General features: G+C 45.5%; 1 protein-coding gene across 1 annotated transcript in view; it reads right to left on the bottom strand.

Moving 5' to 3' along the window:
- Positions 1 to 19734, bottom strand: part of Kif13b (kinesin family member 13B) — a 159126-nt gene that overhangs the window by 9819 nt on the left and 129573 nt on the right. Inside the window, exons 36-38 of the mRNA XM_028758708.1 lie at positions 18749 to 18802; positions 12200 to 12311; positions 10791 to 10924 (exon numbers count right to left, since the gene is read on the bottom strand). Coding sequence (XP_028614541.1) covers positions 10791 to 10924; positions 12200 to 12311; positions 18749 to 18802 — 300 coding nt within the window. The remainder of the gene's footprint in view (positions 1 to 10790; positions 10925 to 12199; positions 12312 to 18748; positions 18803 to 19734) is intronic.

Genomic DNA, 19734 nt, shown 5'->3' with positions numbered 1-19734 from the left:
CAATTAAGTGAGTGAGTGAGGGCCCAAAGGGTAGAGGGGCCCAGAGCAGACAGCTAGCAGGAGACACAAGGAGACCATCCCAACTCTCAGGAACTCTAACACACTCCTGCCAAAAAGGCTTGAGGGTACCAGGGTTCCACACCACACAAGACAAGCTTGGTCCGAGCCAGAGACAAGACACACATATAATTGTCATGCTTCTCTGTGGTCACAGACACATGCTGATCAATCCTGGACTGTGAGCACACGTCTTTACACGAAGTAACTGAGTCAGAGTAGAAGCCGGGAGTCGGCCTGAGCCTGGGCTGCAAGTGGGCTCCTGGAGCCCACCACAGGCTGCACAACTGAGGTAGAAGGCAGCTGTTCTGGCTGGAGCAGCAAGCACACAAAGACAGAGGGGCAGCCTTGGGCATCTGAAACGAACAGAGCTAGGAAAAGAAAGAGAGGTAACTTGACTCCTGAACAAAGCAAGCAGAAGGCAGCCAGGAGCCAGAAAGCCTCACTGACAGTGCCAGGCCAACCGGAGAGGCAGCAGAAGCTCAAGCAGACATTCCAGTTATAAAAAAAAACCCTACACCAGAGCAGGTGAGGGGGGAAGAGCCTGAAGAAAGGGGGAAGCACCACAGAGAGGACTTGACTTACAGACAAGTGATTCAAGGAGTGTTAGAGGAACGCTAAGGATCTGCATAAGAACGTGAAGTCAGAAGGAGGGGCAGGAACCACACTCATCAGATCAACAGCAGTGGGACACAGAGGCAGACCAGCAGCGTGAAGGTCTCTGGAAGAAACCCGGAGCCCACCATTTCTGCCTCCCCAGCTCTTGCCAATTCTGGCTTCAGGTGTCCCCTTTTCTCCCTCTGCTCACTCAGCACTAGAGAACAACCCCCAGGCAGGGCAGGCACAGCATGGGTGGGCCTCACTTCCCCTGTGCAGCTGGAGGGAACCAATGCTGGCCACAGCTCTACTACTGACTCTCTTACCATTCTGATATGGAAAGGTTGAAGGATTTACTAAAGGAGCCCAGGAAAGAAAAGCTGAGGATTAGGGCCAGTTGCTCAGTGACCACTTGCACCTAAGACAGTGGAAACCTGAACTGAATAAGCCTCCATCCATTTCCTCCTAGTCCCCAGGATCCTAGGCCCTGAGAATTCCAAATAGTTCTGACTGTGTACACAGGGCCTTCAAGCCTAAGCATGACTGCTTACCATCCCTCATTTGCAGATAACACACACATAGGGCAAAGTTGACACCGTAGCCACCAGGGCCACTGTTAGGAGATAAGTACTGCCATAGACCCATTCTAACTCACAGCGGTAGGACGGCTCAGGGAAGGTGCCGGGGAGAATGCAGAAACGAGTACGACGAAGGACCAGAGTAGAGAAAGGATATACACTTCATCCTGCAAACTGGTTAAACACCAGGGGAGCTAGGAGCCTGTGTGCTTGAGAGGATGAACAAGCAAGGGTGTCCTGAAACAGTAAGGCTACTGCTGTGCAGTTGGAGGAGCTTCAACTCCAAGACCCCAGCCACCTCTCCTCCATGCCTTTACCACAAAAAAGGTTCTGTGTCTTAGCATCACCTCCCCCAGCACCCAGGGCAGCTGACACTGAAATGGAGCAGTCCTCTATGTGCCTGCCACTCCACTTTGAAGTCCAAGGGACCTGATACTATCTCTGTTCTTTTCCCCACAGACCCAAAGTCTCCCACAAACAGGAAGGTTTGCAGAGTATTTTCCTAGTAAAAAATTTTTCCCTCATGCTCAGGCTACAAGTTCCACTCTTTAGTTAAGTCTGACTGAAAATAGATGGCATTAGGGTGGGGCATAAAAATGTTGAAGACTGGGGGACTGGAGAGATGGTTCAGCAGTTAAAGAGCACTGGCTGCTCTTCCAGAGGTCCTGAGTTCAATTCCCAGCAACCACATGATGGCTCACAACCATCTGTAATGGGATCTAATGCCTTCTTCTGTTGTACTCATATACATAAAAATAAATCAATCTTAGAGAGAGAGAGAGAGAGAGAGAGAGAGAGAGAGAGAGAGAGAGAGAATATGAATATGTAGAAGCCTAGCAGGAGAATATGAATATGTAGAAGCCTAGCAGGAGGGAATGGTGGCCACCAAACATGGACTCTTGCTGACATACTAAGCATAGAAACATGCTCACACTCTTCCTCGTGACTCAGCAACTCCCTATCATGACTCAGTGGCTCCCTAACAAAACAGCTGCAAAAATTAACCAAGGGCACAGACAGACCAAACCCTGGTTCTAGTATAAAACCACTCTCCAGACTCAGCAAGTGTCAATGTCTATTTGGATTCTCTCATTAGGGAGGGGTGATCTGTTTGGGGGGAGGGATGTGTAAGCCAAATCACTAAAATAAAGAGTGTGAAAAGGATCCCAGACTGGAAGGTCCTAAGGCAGAGGGTGTTCAGGGGAGAAGGGATTAGACCTAGTAGCTGTGTGGGACCAGCCTGAGCAGCATGGGAGGCATCAGGGAACTGGTATCTCCCCAGGAACAGCTACCCTGGGGTCTTTAGCAGCCCCAGCAGGGGAAGAGGCTCAGTGCTATGCAGAGGTGGAAGCTGGAGGGGGCAGGTGTAGAAGTCTTGTGTGTCCACAAACAGCTCCTGCTTGCTCTGAGAGTGTTGACTGTGAGGAGAATGCTTCCTTTGGGAGACTAGTTCAAAAGAGAAGGCCCCAGTATGAGGGGATCGATGAAGACATTATTTCAGTGGTTCCAGAGAGTTCCTGAGGGCCTAAACTTGGATGGGAAGAAAAAGAAGTAGAAACAAGAAGGGGATTACCTAGGCTGAGAGGAGATAGATGGACAGAGTACCCAAAAACCTGTGTATGTTCACATACGGGGGTGGGGTGAGACTCAAGCGGCCCAAGTTTAACGGCCTGTCACTGTAAGGTACCAGATACACACCAGACTGGACCTTCTGTGAGCCACTGCTCCTTCACACACAACAGCTCCACCCTCCAAGCTCAACTATTTGCATTCTAAGCCTCTTTTCCATATTCCCTGCACAATTGTCGCCTCTATTTCAGGAGCTCTAAACATTTCAGATCGTAAATTCATTAATCCTTATGACACATCTGGTAACTATTAATAAAAACTACTGTAAGTATTTCACAACCATAAATATTAAGAAGTCCTGGGAGAAGGGTGAATATCATTATCTGTTTCCTGCTACAGAACCAGGGCTTGGGGAGCATAGCCTACTGCTGCAAGCAAGGTGGCTGGACGGAGTTGGAGACGCTCAGGAGCCTTTGCATGGTCTGCTGAGCACTGCTGAGACCCAACAGACCCACGGTCAGCCACCACAATCTGGCAACTCAGGGAAATGGTGCCGGTCATTTCTGAGATCACAGCTCACCCTCAGTATCAGCCCAGGCTTTATGAATGCCCACTCCCTTCCCTATGTCACAAATATATCTGGCAGAGCCTGCTGGGACCCTGCACTGGCTGTGCAGCTCAGAAGGAACATTTGCCCTCCACTCTCAGAACCGCATCAATAAGTGCTGTCTTTGTATTTTCTGAAGAAATAAACACATACATCAGTCATTTAACAAACAGGATAAAGAATAAAACAGACAGTGGGAAAAGATGGGTCCTTGTAAATTTAACATAAGCTGGGTAAAGGGGACATGAGAAGTTGAACAAAGAAAACATTAATTACCTTAAACTTAAACAGTACTGAATTTTCACCTTCATCTTTTGTATTTATAAACCTTTTCTAAAATCTACCTAGTACCCTGAATTTGATCAAAATGGTGCCCAAGTTAATACTCAGCTTGTATTTTAATAAATATTAATCAACTATTTAGGTCTAAGTAGGAGAAGAGTTGTGATTTTTATTTTTTGCTACAAAAAAATCAGAAGTCAACATCTCCTCTTCCCGATATGAGGAAACTCTAAGCAGAGTCTAGATGCAGGGCATTAGAAATGGCTAGCTGTAACAAGTCTGAGAAAAGTAGCTCCTAGTGGTGATAACAGTCACACACACTACTGAGGACCAAGCCTCAACCATAAGCTCATGAGCAGAGGTCTGTATCTAAGGGCTATGTTCATCAGAGGAGGGGCATGCCTACAGTGAGGGCAGAGGCATGCTCAGGGAAGGCCCTCAGTGCCTGGTATCTACCATGTTCCCATAGCTGCCTTCTGCTTTACACTCTGTGTGTCAGGCTGATGTGGGTAGAGTGTGTCAGCCATGATGAAGCCAGCTTTTTACACATCTGGTGTCTCTATTTCAAATGGAGAAATGGCTGTTCTGACATACACAATGCCCTCAGATCAACCTGTCAGCAGCACAAGGTACATATATGAAGGTGATGATCCAATCTTCTCTAGAAGATTGTGTTCTCTAGATGGACACATTTTGGGTAGGGATGGGCTGATCATTAGAGGTCCTGGTTAAGGCACTATTACCCTGCCTTCCACATGGCTCTGTCAATTGCAGGATCCAAGTGTCAATCATAGGAGGTGACAAAATTTCTAACAAACACAACAGTTCCTATGAGGACTTTATACTTGAATAGTCTTCTCATTTCCTTCTGGAATCTCCCTTGCAGACCCAGCTAGGGGAAGCATTCCAACACATGGACTGTTCTAACTCCCTATTCTGAAGCAGCCCACAATCTCCCTGCCTGAGGTCATCTTTTAAAACAAGAACAAAAGGGACAAGAAAATATGGGTTAAAGAGGCTCTTTTCTTTCTAGTTTGTTTGGTTCCTTCAAATACTTTCCTGATTCAGTGATTCTATGAACACTACTACTTATTTTTAATCAAACTCAGCTGAAACCTATTCCACTCATGCTGTGTAGTAACTCTAAGGCTCTAAGTATGATGACGGAGGAGCTGAGCCTACCTCCACCTCAAGAGTTTCCTCAACAGGGGCACTAAGGGACAGCGGCCTGCTGCACCTGAGGTTCATTGAAGACGAAGCAAAAGCCTCTGCAGCCAATACCATCACACTACCCACAGGGGCAGAAACAGGAAGGCAGGCCAGAAGGGAGCTGTGCTGATGGGAAGTCAATCTGACTTTAACCCTTTCATTCCCTAGACTAATCAATGTAGCCACTTGGAATCTCAAGCTTTGAAGCACACCAACAACTTCCTAGGAACACAGACTTCCAGACACGTGAAGAGAGCTATCATGGCAAATTAATTCAATCTGACTAATTAGAGAGCAGGAAGTCCTTTCAATTACTGTATGTGCTGTCTGAGAAACACACTTGAACACGGGTGCGGGTTTCATTAATTGTAGTTCATTATTTTCCAGATTCGTTACTAAATGTGCCTGAGAAGGTCAAAGACAGCAATTTTGTCAGCTGCCACCTCTTTCCATGCAGTATGTTTGCATTTCTGGAACTCAGACAGAAACTGATTACAACCAGGACTGCTCTCCGTGAAAATGAGAAGCCCAATTCTATATGAATACACTCACACAAAAAAAACTACACACAAGTTATGAGAATCTTGTGTGTAAAACAAGATCTAGGAACTTCCATTGCAAAAGAAAAGACTATGAGCCACAGTCCTGAGCCGCAGAGCCAGGAATGAGAAGCCTCCGGGCCACTCTCTGCCTCAGAAGAGCTGAGCAAACATCTTCCTACAGTGCCCATGCCCTGCCCTGCACAAGGGACAGAAGACAATGCTCCTGCCCACAAATGCCAAGGCCACCGATGAAAGGGTTCTTGGCAGTGCTCATTCTCTCACCACAAACCTGCACTTCTCTCCCAACTGATCTGCCCTGCCAGGGGAATGATGGAAACTCGAGGAGGCTCGGGGCTTCTTCTACCCTCAGGCCTCACCTGGGTTAGCATCCCCTCTCAGAAGCATCTGGGTGTGGGAGAGAGCAGCATTCTGCGGTCTCTGTGCTCTCACAGCTGCCTCTATGCTCTGGCTAATTCCAATCCCAGTTCTCTGTGACAGCACTTCAGAGAAATCACCTTGTTGTTCTTCTCCTGAGGTATTGGCACCAGGGTACCAATAGTCAGCTAACCCACTCCCCAATCCTTCCTCACAGAGCATTTAATTTTCTCTAAAATGACACTGCTCTGTGCTGCTGTTCCTGGCAATCTTGAGGGCTCTAATGCTCTTTGTCCACTGGTCTTCCAGAGAACTTGCAGTGATGGGACTGTCTCAAAGGAAGTGTTAAGCCTCCAAACTAAACTGTGATCATCATAAAGGAAGCTGTTTAATTCCTCTCCTCTTAAGAAAGAAGTGAAAGCGGGTTCCAATGACAGGCCTGCGTCCCTGAACATGGTATGCAGGCTTGAATCTGGATCTGTTTCTCTTCATACTGGAAGCCTTAAGCAACTAAGTAGTGTTGCTCTCTATCTGCTGTCTCTAAGTCCCAGCAACGTTAACAGCTGGACTACGCTTCCTGCCTCAGAGCTGGGTCAGGTCCTCTTAGGCATGTTCACTGATGGGCTTTTTCTAGGTTTCATCTTGGGTCACATTCTAAATATCTCAACATCGGTTGGTTGCTTACTTAAAGAACATCTGAACAGACACTGGCAGCAAATAAAACCTCAGGGTGCTCACGCCTAGCTAAACTACTGTTGTCAACATCAGATACCCACACAAGAGTGATGGCAGAGCCAGGCAGCAAGCAAAGTCCTCGAGCATCAGTCATGGAAGGTTTCTGCCGGATTGGTGACACAGAGCAGGTGACTGGTATGCAGTCCCTTTAGCTCCATGATGCTACTAAGCCCTCCTTAAAAGAGGAGATGGGGTGGTGGCCACCAATGTGGAGGTGCATTATGTGGTCAGATGCTCGATGGCCAAAGAGTGGCTTCTTGAGGTGCCAGGGCTCTGTCTTAGGCCTTGTACAGTCAACACTGTGCTTGTGACTCAAATGCTGAAACCCTATAACTATGAAGTATACAGATGATAGAAATATAAGTTTAAAAAGACAAACAACTTAAAAAGAATTTTAAAGCAAATATTTAAAAGTGAACCCTGAAGTTCCCATTTGAGTGTTTTTGTGTATTTTTATAGTTAATACAATAATAAAGAGAAGGACTACATTGACAAGGGTGGACATAGGACAAAAATGTTCAACAGCAGCGTCAGGTAGAACTGTGGACTAATCCTACTCAGTGCTGTGCTGGATAGTTTTATGTCAACTTGACACACACTAGAGTCATCAGAGGGAAGACAGCCTCAACTGAGAAAATGCCCCATCAATCTAATGTAAGCAAACCTACAGTGCAGCTGTTTTCAACCTCACCAATGCCACAGCCCTATAATAAAGGTCTTCATGTTGGGGGGACCCCCAACCATCAAATTTTCATTGATACTTCATAACTGTAATGTTGCTACAGTTATGAATCATAATGGAAATATCTGTGTTCTCCTATGGTCTTAGGTGACCCCTGTAAAGGTCATTCTACCCCACAGGGGTCTCGACCACAGGATGAGGACCACTAAGTCTAGGACATGTTCTTAGTGATTGATATGGGAGGGCCCAGCCCATTTGTGGGTACTGTCATCCCTGGGCTGATGGTCCTGGGTTCTACAAGGAAGCAAGCTGAGCAAGCAATGTGGAGCAAGCCAGTAAGTAGTACCGACCCCTCCATGACCTCTGCATCAGCTCTTGCCTCCAGGTTCCTGCTCTGCTTGAGTTCCTGTCCTGACTTCCTTCAGTGATGGACTACAAGGCAGAAGTGTAAGCCAAATAATCTTTACTTCCCCAATTTGTTCTTGGTCATGGTGCTTCATCACAGCATTAGGAACCCAAACTAAGACAGTGGTACTCTGGTACAGGTGCATCATTTAAATGAGATAAATCAGTTCCACTGCTGCCAATCTCAGGATATTACTATCCCACCCATTCCCCCTATAGGTCCCTGCAAAACAACACAGATTAAGGCATTGCCACAGGTGGCCAGCAGACTAACCCAGAACTGCTAAGACTGGGCAGGTCTTCAAGAACATGGACCACTCTTGTCCTGGCTTCTACCAGCAGAACACAAAAGGTCAGAGGTCCAGGCCACAAAAAAAAAAAGAAAAGAAAAGAAAAGAAAAGAAAAAGATGATTCTGTTTTTGAAGAAACCTCAAAGAAGGATTTTTTTTTTTAAGTCAAAATCTCAACCACCAGATATACAATCAGATTTCCAAGAGAGTGAAGAAATGGAAAGAGGAGCATACAGGAGGCAGGCATGCTGGCCACTCGTCTCCATTGGCACTGAAACCCCACCCCAAGATGCACACCCAGGGAGCAGCAGCACAGAGCACAGTTCAAGTGACCCAAGTTGCAAGAAAACTAATGTTGACGCTGTCACTTGCAATTATAATTTCCATCCCACAGAGCTTTAGCAGGCAGTCAGGGAAAGTGAGAGGCAGTGGCTCAGGGGTTGCATGGAACAGCAGAAAAGGCAGTGCATTTTGGGTAACTGAATCCCAGGGGAAAATCAAGGCTTCAGGAATTTGTTTTAATGGCATACCCATCCACCTAGGAGAGAAGGTTCACAAATATGTCTTGACACTGAAAGACCCCACTCAGCTGTGCCTGTCTCACCACTAACCTACAAACAGTGCTTTCTACATATGTGACAGAGGTCTACACAGGGCCCCATCTCCATCTGCATACGAATGAACAGTAAGACAACTTTGTATCTCCAACTTATGAGGATAATTCAGGGCAAATGAACCCTGCCCACTGGAGTTATATTCCAAAGGGAGATGGTCAACAAACAGAAACTTAGGGATTCCCAGGAAAAATATCTGTGTATCTGGTGGGGGGCAGTGTGCTATTTTCATTTGGCTCATAGAGAGGGCTGGGATGTACTTAGCTGTGCTTCCACTGAGTGGCCTCCATGACAGCATGGCTCTAAACCAAAGTAGGAGAAACAGAGTGGCCTGCCAGCACTGGAAGAAAAGGCATGCACTGTGCTTGTGTGTTCCAGGGGTAAAATAGTGGTGGACGGTCTTAGAATGTGACAGGGGTAGCAGAGAGCATACACAGACCCAAGGGAGGGCGCTCACTCCTGGAGGGTGCTGTAAGCCACAGCAAGAGTGCAGACTTTGGTTTCAGTTCCAGCTGCTGCATATGAACTGTTAAAGAACGGAATGAAGTGAGCTACCCAGGGGAAGAAACTGGATAAACGTGGATAAATAGAGAGGGCCAAGAAGGTACCTGGACACCCAGCCGAGGACTGGCCACCAAGAAGGACATGCTGCTTGTGATACAAGGCTTATGATTTTATGCAGATGAGGACAGAGACTGCAACCTTGAGAATATGGAGGCATCTGCCTCAGGGAGGTGTTTTCACAAATCACTGTTAATGTTTTAGCTACACCACAAGGCACTGTCACTAAGCCCAGTGCTAATTTATATTTTCATACATTTCTTGTCTCCTGGACATGACAGATTGTCTTCCTGTTCCCATCAGACTTAGTCTCTAACAGGCTGTTGTTCCTCTCCTAGCCAAAGCTCAGGGCTTATGCACAAGTGAACTCTCCTATGCAGCCAGGGCTCAGACATGCTCGCTGAGAATTGCAAACAGCTTAACAAAAGCCGCAACATGACTCCATTTCCCCTCCATCTAGACAACTGCCTGCAATAAAGAGCAGCTGAAAAAAAAACGTGGTCATCAAATTCCATGTAAGGTCACCAGGGTGCTTACAGAAGGCAGAAGACATGGTGGCTGTCCCCATGTGGACTCTGAGTCACCAGAGCAGATTGGGGAAGGACAATCTCTTTACATCTACTTTAGTAATTCAGATAGACCCTCACATCACACTTGATGAAACAATGACCAGTTTAAAGCATCATAGTGTGCACAGTGATGAGCCACTGGGAAAGTCACTTTGCTTGCCTGAGCCCTCCATTCACAGACACATCTCAATAACTGTCAAATGACCTTTGACCTGCCTAGCTACATGTAATTTAAACATTTTCAAAATTGCTGTTTCATTTTGCCATCTGCTCTGTGTGCTGATGTACAAGTTGGTGTCACACTGGGCAGGAAGCTTTCTCTACATACAAAATAGCTTATTAATGCCAACACCATCTCTCCTGAAGATACCTTCACACAAGCCCTTAAGAATCACTCTGCTTCCGATGCTACTAACCTACATTCCTGATACTGGGACATTTGAAATACGGAGAAGCTAATGTCAAGACCCACTTCAACAGCTGTACCTGCATGGCATGTGTTTCTGAATGAGTACAAATAAATCTCATGTAACATTTTCTGTTAAGCTAAAGCCTGCATGACTACATGCTGCATCTTCAAGTGGGTTCCTTTCACCACTGTATAAAAGAACCTTCCAGGTTGTTTGGAAAATCCTAGAACATCTCTAATGCTCCATTGCCAGGCAAAGTTTTTAAAACAGAAGGAAGACAAGTGACTACTTTGAGTCACAGAACTGACTGTCCACTGGGGGTTGGGGGGGGATGGACGGACTATGATTCAATATTGTTTGAAAAATGAAATCAAGAATTAAAAATAGAATTGTATTTTCTACTTGGCAACACAAACAACACTAAGTGCACCTTCATCAATCTGACGGCTGTTGTACTAAGTGATAGCACCATGGATCACATTAGTAGAAGACTTGGCAGTTTTTGTTTTAGAGCAGAAAGAATGGGGTGTCAATATGTGCAAACAGCTCTGTTATCTGAAGAGAAGGGCAGAGGCAATATGACAGGCTTTCCCAGGGTCAGAAGCTGGCATTAATGCCCTCACTGGGCTGTTCCTCCACCTCCAGCTTCAGAACAGCAACACAGTGCCAGAGACACCTCAGGGAGACATTCACTGTGGCTTCCTCACCTGGTGTGCAAGGGGAGACGAGTGTCTGCCCCTTCTGTCATCCCGAACAGGGAAGAGAGACTTCAGCAGCTTTGGCATCTGTGGCACCAGGGACTTCACTGGGTTCAAGTAAGAGGCTGCCAAGCCTCCCAGTCCTGTCAGGATTAAATGAAAACAATGGCACATAACTTTTGCTCTGTATTTGCCAAGAGTCATCTGTAAGCAAATCCAGCAGTATAAACTACTCCAGGCATCTCTAACATCATTAGTAGAAAAGGATTATCACAGCCGGCATCTACCACTTTAAGGAGCAGTAACTAAAGCAACCATGAAGCTCTGAGGTGCATGGCTCCTGCTAGTGTTGGAGGGTGACCTATCCTCACTCCTTGTCAATACCTAACACAAGGACTAACTTCTGCTCTAGAGGAAGGAGAACTCTGTTTTTGTGTGCTTGGTTCTGCGTGCTCACTTGCTTGTGGTGTTTTGAAGGCTTGTTTTCGACACAGGGTCTCACTATATACTCCAAGCTGGCCTTGTACTCATAGGGATCCTACTGCTCTACCTCCCCAGGGCTGGGATGAAAGATGTTGTGCACACCACAACTTGCTATGAATCTTAAAAAGAACAGCTCAAGTAAATACTGTGACATTTATAAGAATAAACAATAACCTAGATAATATCAAAAACGTTTTGGCAACTAGGCCTTAGGAAGCAATCTGATAAGGAACACAAAGGTTTAGATCACTCCACACTAAAGAAACCCAAGTCACAATTCAAAATCTTCTCCACAAAGAAAATGCCAGCTTCAGACAGTATTACTAAGTAATCTTGTCAAACATTTAAGGAGTCTATATTATCAATCACACAGAAACCCATGCAGAAAAGATACGAGAACCGATTTCCAAAGCACAGTGTGAGGCAAAAACAATCTTGATACCAGGGGCTGGAGGGTGCTCAGCGGTTAAGAGCACTGACTGCTCTTCTAGAGGTTCTGAGTTCAATTCCCAGCAACAACATGGTGGCTCACAACCATCTGTAATGAGATCTGATGTCCTTTTCTGGTGTGTCTGAAGACAGCTACAGTGTACTCATATACATAAAAATAAATAAATTTTAAAAAGAAAAAAATCTTGATACCAAAACTTAACAGCTATGAGGATGTAAAGGCTGAAAGTCATCACGAACCACATACAGACAGTAAGTATTAACAAACAAGTTGAGCGTTAAGAAGACAAGAGAGTCACGGGTAATTTATCAGAGGAATACAGGGTAAAGTCACCCTTCCAAACCAATGCCACCCAACATGCTAAGACAAGGTGACATTCTGATGAACAGAGATAGCCTGTGGATACAGCAGGACATCCTGGTTGAACCTTTTTATCAAAGATACTCAATTTCATGGCAGTGATTGGCAGATGAAAAACACTTACCAGGATCAGGAGACTGGTTATTTTGGGGTGAGACAGAGACAGCTGGAGAACCTGGACCTATTCCTCTGGAAACTAGTGTTTGGGACACATCCTGTTGACTTTCCCACCGGCCCTATTAAGCACAGGGACAAAAAAGTTAAGTCATTTTGTTTCAAATTAATTAGTTTATGTTTTAAAAAAAATTATACAATACTCCAGAAAAAGCCTACTAGCATTACTAAAGCATTATTCTCTGTGATGGAAGTCTGACTGTATCACTCTTCCTCAAGCTTGCCATGTGTGTAAGGGGCTGTGTCCCCTAGTAGATGAGTGTTCACTGCAGACTCTTCTCCACTTTACAACCTGTGACTGCCAACAAGTCATCCCAAACTCTACCGCATCCTGCCACCTCCTCAACACAGGCTCCTTTAGAAAGAAATACCCTCAAATTCTGCCCTGACTCCTGTGGCTGGAGATGACACCCTCACTCCTATGTCTCAACTGGAGCCCAGGAATGGGTTCTGGGAAGTAGCATAGTACTGAGCCCCAAGTTGTGAGCAAATCTTAAGCTCCCTTTCGTCCTGTGATAACTCAGGTCTTTCTCACTGAGGTTAAGTAACAGTTTAAATATTAGTTTAACTGAGCATGCTACAGACAAAGGACCCAGGGTTAACCAGGATGTCCTGAGGGCTGCTAAAAAGCAGAGTAGAAGTGTGGATCCTGGGAGGCTCAACACTGAGGGGGACAGCCCACAGCTTCCTACATGGATTAGCAATCTATCTGCTTTTAGCAGCAGCCTAAAGACTGATCACAAAATCAATAAGCTCTAAGTGATCTGGATCGTGTTCACCACCGAGAACTCACTCAGCACTTGATGGCATTAAAACAAAACAGAACAAGAAAACACTGCTGCTCTCCCTCAGCACTCATTAGGAAACAGACAGAATACAGACTCCAGACACGTGATCAGGGCAGTAACAAATGCAGCTCCAGCTGGGCATCCACACCCCTATGGCTAGCATGCTTACTACAGATTTTAGACTCCTGCTAATTTTTATTTTTAATTTTTGGCATTCTAGCTTAATTATCCTTCTTGGGATGCTACCCACTTGGGTGCCTTGGGGTGTCACGTCAGTGTCTGAACACTAAGGTCAGGAGTTTAAAGAGTCTCAGTGGAAGAGATGTTGAGATCTCTGTTCATGATGTCAAGTTCATACAAGGTTATTCTGAAGACAACTTACTTCATCATAGAGTAAATTTATTCTAATATCTTAGGCTCTATTATCTGGCAGCTGACAGAACCACACTGTGTATTGTAGGAAACTGAGCAGCTACACTGCAATAAGCATCCAGGCTGTGTGACACAGAGTTGTCCAGTAATAACTGAAGGAAGTGTCCTTTCTTTGGGGCACAATCAGGGCTCCCCTGGTACCCAGTGCACAATTCGCATGGAGGCTGAACAAGAGCAGTGGCTCTTCCTGCCTCACATCCCAAAACTCTGAGTATAAATAAATGACAGGTCCAGACAACACTCAGACACAGCCTAAGTACATTGCAGGCCTGTGGGTTAATGGCAGATAGAGAGACTATCATAGCACCTAACACAGGTCCCTGTAATCAGGACAGACAGGGAACCTCACAGTCACTTGTTCCCAGCTTCACTGCCCAGAGTCAGGATCTGAGTACACGGGCAGATCTGGCTGTACTCCTAGGGACAGATCTGAGAAGAACCAAGGTAGCCCCCCTTCCCTGCCAGCCCCTAGAGACGCACAGAAACCTCCCACCATGTGGTTCTCTCCCTAACCCTGCACAGCTCACCAGAGATGAACGCAGCATCCTAGGTAGGGCTGCCCATGGCTGTGTGCCCCCCCTCATCCCCGCCCCCAGACAGGACAAGTGCTGACTGTGTAATAAATCAGACCTCCCTGGCTATGCTAGTTTCTCCCTTTATTGCAATGCTGGGGGAGAGAACAGAACCAAAACCAAAATAAAGCAGCCACCAGTTAAATGTACTTCAGGGGGAGTAAACTTGGGACTGTGGGTAAAGGGGACTTTTGCTCTGGAATTTTTCTGAGCAAACAGCTCAGACCTAAAGGAGAAAAGCCATGATACCTCCTTCCTTCTGCCATAGTCGAGCGCACCTGGCACTTCCAAAGACTGACTAGTCTATTCCTAATGTCTGCTTCCTTGCTGAACTTCAGAATCAGCCATGAAAACACTGGGAAAGGACTCTGGGTTCATTTGGATCCCACACAGAGACTATTTGTTCTAAAAAGCAGAACTCAAAAACACAAAACAAAACCTTTCAATATTTTAGGGAGGACCCCAGACTCAGAGGCACAGTGAATACAGCAAGTCTAGGAGGTCCTTGCAGGCTCCTTGTCTACCAGCCATCCTCCCGTCAGCCCCTGCTCTTCCACCAAATATAATTTTTTGGCTTTCTGTAAAAGACTTTGACTTTGATCAGGAAAGTAACAAAAAAATAAAAAGATGTGTCCATGTCATTTCCAGCACACAGGGAGCTCTGATGCAGCTGAAGATGACTCATGTTTGGCATCTCTGGAACCAAAGCTGAGCGGATGGCAGTTCCAGGAAGCTTTGGTAGTTCCGCCCTGCTCAGGACACCAGAAGACTTGAACTTTGTCAAGAGCTTCTGAGGAGGGCTGGGAATACACCTCAGTGCTAGAGCCCTTCCCTGGTTTGCATGAGGTCCTCAAAAAGCATCACACACAAAAACCACCTGAGAAGACAACAACACTGCTTTACTAACTCAATACAAATGCCATTTCTAAAATGGCTTTAGGAATGACAACAGACTTGTTGACAGTTGTCCTTGTACTATAGAATGTCTCAATACACCGCCAGCTTTGCAGTGCCAAGGCCAGCAACAAGCTGAAATTAATTCTGCATGGGATACCCACAAGTAGACAGTCATAAAGAATTTGTTTTCATTGCATCTATTAAAAATTTCTCTAAAACAGAGGCAAAGCATCCCATAAAGCAAAACCCACTTCAATATGGTCACATCTTATATTTTTAATTGTAAGACTTTCTATGAGGATTCCTTTGGGCTCTAAGGTGATGGTAATAATCAAGCTCTTTAATTAATTACTTTACCAACTCAATCTTGGTGAAGCAATTCTGATTTTAACATGGAAGAGCTTCAATAAATAAAACATGCTCAATAAATAAGTGTGTCCAAATGCATGCACGCAGGCACACACAGCTAACTGAACTCAACAAGTTCTCATGGCCCCATTAACCCCAGTTCAATCATCCTTCTCCCCTCTTGCCTCTTGACACCCCCTTAATGCCACTTGCTCTGTAGCACAGAGCTGAGAGCACACTCAGATTGAGAGAAAACTAGAGCTGACCCCATGAATGCTTGCAAGACAGACATAACTAACATGAGGATTATTTTTGATGATTTCAAAATACATTTTCTAGCAATTTTAGCATCATCAAATCTGGGTTGAAATCTGTAGTACTAACTCCCTAGACATTAAATACTTCCTTGTAGAGAAATCAAGATGGAGCATTTTTGCCCATGTGCCTGTGCATGTGTGTAGTACTTAACCACAGCACAGGTGTGCAGTTGGTTTCCTCTGCCACTATCAGGATGCTCTGTGACACCCTAATACCTGTGCCGAGTCACTGTAAGCACAGCTGTGGTTAAGGGTTTGACAGGTCCTCTGACCTTTTAAAAATCTGTATACCTTTAGGAACTCTCCAATAGATGTTCATAACCCATCTTATACATTCAAAATGATACAGGCTACAGGGTTGAGTCTTGTTCCTTAATTCTGAGGGAAATACGATTCTTTTTTCACTAGTGAGAAGATATGACATAAAACATTCATGAGCCGATAATCTTTTACAGTGCTTTGCTTTAGGCCCTGCACAGGAAAATGGGGAGCTACCTTATGGTCTGTATTCCATTCATATGGCCAGTAATATCCTTGTCTGCTGCCATCTGCCTGTCCTACCCACAGGCATCTGTGACAGAGCAGTTCACCTCCTGGCCCAGGAGTGAAAGCAACAGCCTAAGGTAGTACTCACAGGCTGCTTACAGCCAGATGCATAGGAGGATGCAAAGATGTCTTCATGGTGGAACTGACAGCCATGGAAATCACGTTACCTGAAGCCATAGCACTGAGGGGGTGGGGGTAGGGAAGGAGAGGGAGAAGGGACAGAGGGAGAGGGAGAGGTGGAGGCAGAGGGAGAGGGGGAGGGGAAGGGGAGGGGAAGGAGGGGGGAGAGGGAGGAGAGGGAAAGGGAGAGGGAGAGGGAGGAGAGGGAGAGGGAGAGAGGGAGGAGAGGGAGAGGGAGACAGAGAGAAACAGAGACAGACAGACAGACAGACAGACAGACAGACATGGGGGTGCGTCAAAGTCTGAGCACTGTAAACTGTACCAAGCCAGAGTCACCAAGACAGAACCATCACACAAGCCAAATCTGAGCAGCTTGAAACAACAGCACCATTTTCTCCAAGTTAATCAGAAACCCCAAGACATCCAGAACAGAAAAGAAAGTTGCTAGGACAGTAACAGAAACATTTAATGTTCTTTCACCTCAAGCAATACAACAGACAGACTGCTAGAGACTCAGCCTGATCTCTCCCAGTGCTCAGCAGAAATGGCCTGGAAAGGTGCACTCACCCGGTACCACCGCCAAGCAACCCTACGGTCCTCACCCTCAATGTTGTATCGAGGTCCAACATGCTCTATGCACCTCCTTCTCTCTGCACACACATACACATTCCCACAGCCTCACCTGCCCCCCCCCCACAGTAATCTACTCTGTCACAAAGTCTGAATGGCACCTAGTCCGCTCCTTCCCCACACAACATTTCTTCCTGCCCACAGGATCCCAGAATCCATCTCTTTAGTGTAACTGACTGCTTCTATTTCTTCCCAAGGACATCTCTTTTCCCTTCCATAGTCCCTCCTATCCAAATACACTTTTTCCCTTCACACTGATAACTACATACAACACTCTGGAGTACTCTACACACTACAGCCAGCAGCAAGATGGCTGGGGCTCAGCTAGACAGTCCATCCCAAGTCTCACACACACACACACACATACACACACACACACACACACACACACACACACACACACACACACACCAAGACCTCAGCATATACTGACTCAGGAATTCTAAACAAGGCCCCTCCTTCCTGGGCTTCACCCCACTCTCCTATGGACAAGACTGTTCACCCTGTGCCTGTGGTCACACAGGGGCTTCTATCCAAAATGTAAACTCCAGCTCTTTACTTGCCTATGTGCACATGGGGTCACCCTTGGGGTTCCACACATAGACACCGCCTCACTGCAACCCTTGTAGGATGTGTGGAGAGCAGGTGTATGCCCTATGTGTGGTTCTTACTCTATCTGCCTCAGCCTGGAGTGCATCTGTGTCCCTTCACCCTTCCTACTGCTGCAGAGGAAGCATGTCATGGTCTCAATTTTATGATAAGGAAAGAACGAGGAGACAGAAAAGCAAAAACCTTAGCCACTTCTTACAAGGAATTTATAACTGAGGATTTGAGTTAAATGCACCTCCCCCAAACACACAAAGTCAGGCCTTTTCTTTCCTATTACATATATTTCCCTTAATAACTCCTATAATCACACTCAAAAACCATCACACAATTAAGTTCCCAAAATCTCTACTTCCTTCCAATGGACTGATGCAAGAACCAAACCACAGTATCTTCCAAGCCCATGTACTAACTGAACTCCACCATGTCTGTGTGCACATGTGCGCTTGTGTGATTTCATGTGTGGGTATGGTTATGTTTTCAGGCATGGTAACAGCCTGATTTTAAAATGAATCCTAGTCATTTTAATTTCATCTTCATTGTTTCTTACGTTTCCATAAAGAAAATGTCAAACACAAATACAGAATAATTAACAAGAATAGAGATACTCTCATGAACACCACTTGGCCTTAACAATTATCAATCAGCCAATCTCTATTTCCCTACACGCCCCTGAGTCATTCTGAAGTAACTCCCCACATTACACTGCCACTATGACAATGCAAACTCCCAGTGTACTCTAGGGTCATCCTGTCAGCACAGCACCAACACTTAGCCAGGCACCTCAGAGTGACAGAAACAAACTGTGAGGGGTAACACCCAGGTCAAGGCAGCTGCAAGAAGTGCTGACCTTTTTAAGCAAACAATAGTGTGTTTCTATTTGCATAAAGCTGTTACTGGGATTTACATGTTTTCTTTTTTCCTAATAAGTAATAATAATAATTATATTTTTTATTTCTTGTAAGTTTTATATCATTATATCCTAGCTTTACTATTATAAATAAAATTTGAAGTTTCCTCTTCATAAGTAAACAGAATATTATAAGCAGAAAGATAACTTTTAGCAAAACCAAACTTTTTAATTCTATAAGAGGATGTTAGTGAATCTCAACGGCAGGATCAGAAAAACCAACGTGGAACTCTGTCCAATAAATGTCGCAAAACCAAGGTGTGTAGGAAGAGTTCAGACATATGTAAGGACAGAGGTTTGAGCAGAAAGGCGAGGAGTTAAGTGTTAACTCACCTTGTTGCTGCCTAGGCTGTGGGATGGGCTAAGCTCCTGTCTGCTTCCTGACAACTGGGAAGAGATAAAAGAGGATTAATGTAAAAGCATGAGAGCATCTAGAAAGAGCTTGCTTTGAAAATCAAATCAAACAGGGCCTGAGTGCCTGTGCCTGTAACCCCAGCATTTGAGAGGCAGAGACAGGAGGATCACAGTGTGTCTGAGGTTATCCTGTTTCCCAGTCAGAGAGACACAGTGAGACAAAAAATCATAACCAACCAAACCAACCAACCAACCAACCAACCAACCAACCAACCAAGACCAATACTGCAGACCAGTACCGTCTCTGGGATATGAAAACCACTGAGTAGTTACCAGCAACTTCCCATGGGTGGTTTACCTAGGCTCTAGTGTCCACTATACACTGGGCTGATACCTCACTGGGTCTGAACAGAAGACATTTCACCCCTTTAATGTCACTGGATCCTGCCATGGCCTGAGCATTTTGTCTAAGAATAAACTATTTAGATTACTGTTGAGGCTCATGTGAGAGAACAACAAACAGTTTTAGAACTCATGGAATGCAGCCCATCAGTCAGTACAGCCACGATGGGTGTGCCCGTCAGAGGCAGAGGAATGAGGACTGTGCATCCTGAGGACTTCACACTGTGGTAGTTTCGCTCTGCTTGCTGCCCCCAGTCATCATGCCCCTCCTAATCATCGGCACTTATAATAACAGTAACTGGTCTTTTCCAGCATTGCTGTTGCAGCAGATTATTACTCAATCACCACTCCCAGAAAGAACTTAGAGATGGAGATTGCTAGTAATATCCATCACTCCTAGAAAGAATTTGGAGATGTAGACATTAGGTTACAATGTGTTCACTGGTGGCTTTGATGCAGAAAATCTTGGGGGACAATTTAAAGTTCAGAAAGTCACACACCTCAATAGTTGAGCCAGGAATGTTTTTGAGGTCAGGGTACAGGAACAATGGTAGCCCAACTAA

This window comes from Grammomys surdaster, unplaced genomic scaffold, assembly GCF_004785775.1.
Source record: "Grammomys surdaster isolate TR1022 unplaced genomic scaffold, NIH_TR_1.0 126219, whole genome shotgun sequence".
Lineage (NCBI taxonomy): Eukaryota > Metazoa > Chordata > Mammalia > Rodentia > Muridae > Grammomys > Grammomys surdaster.
The sequence above is the reverse complement of the archived record's forward strand: the minus strand, read 5'-3'. Positions and strand labels throughout refer to the sequence as shown.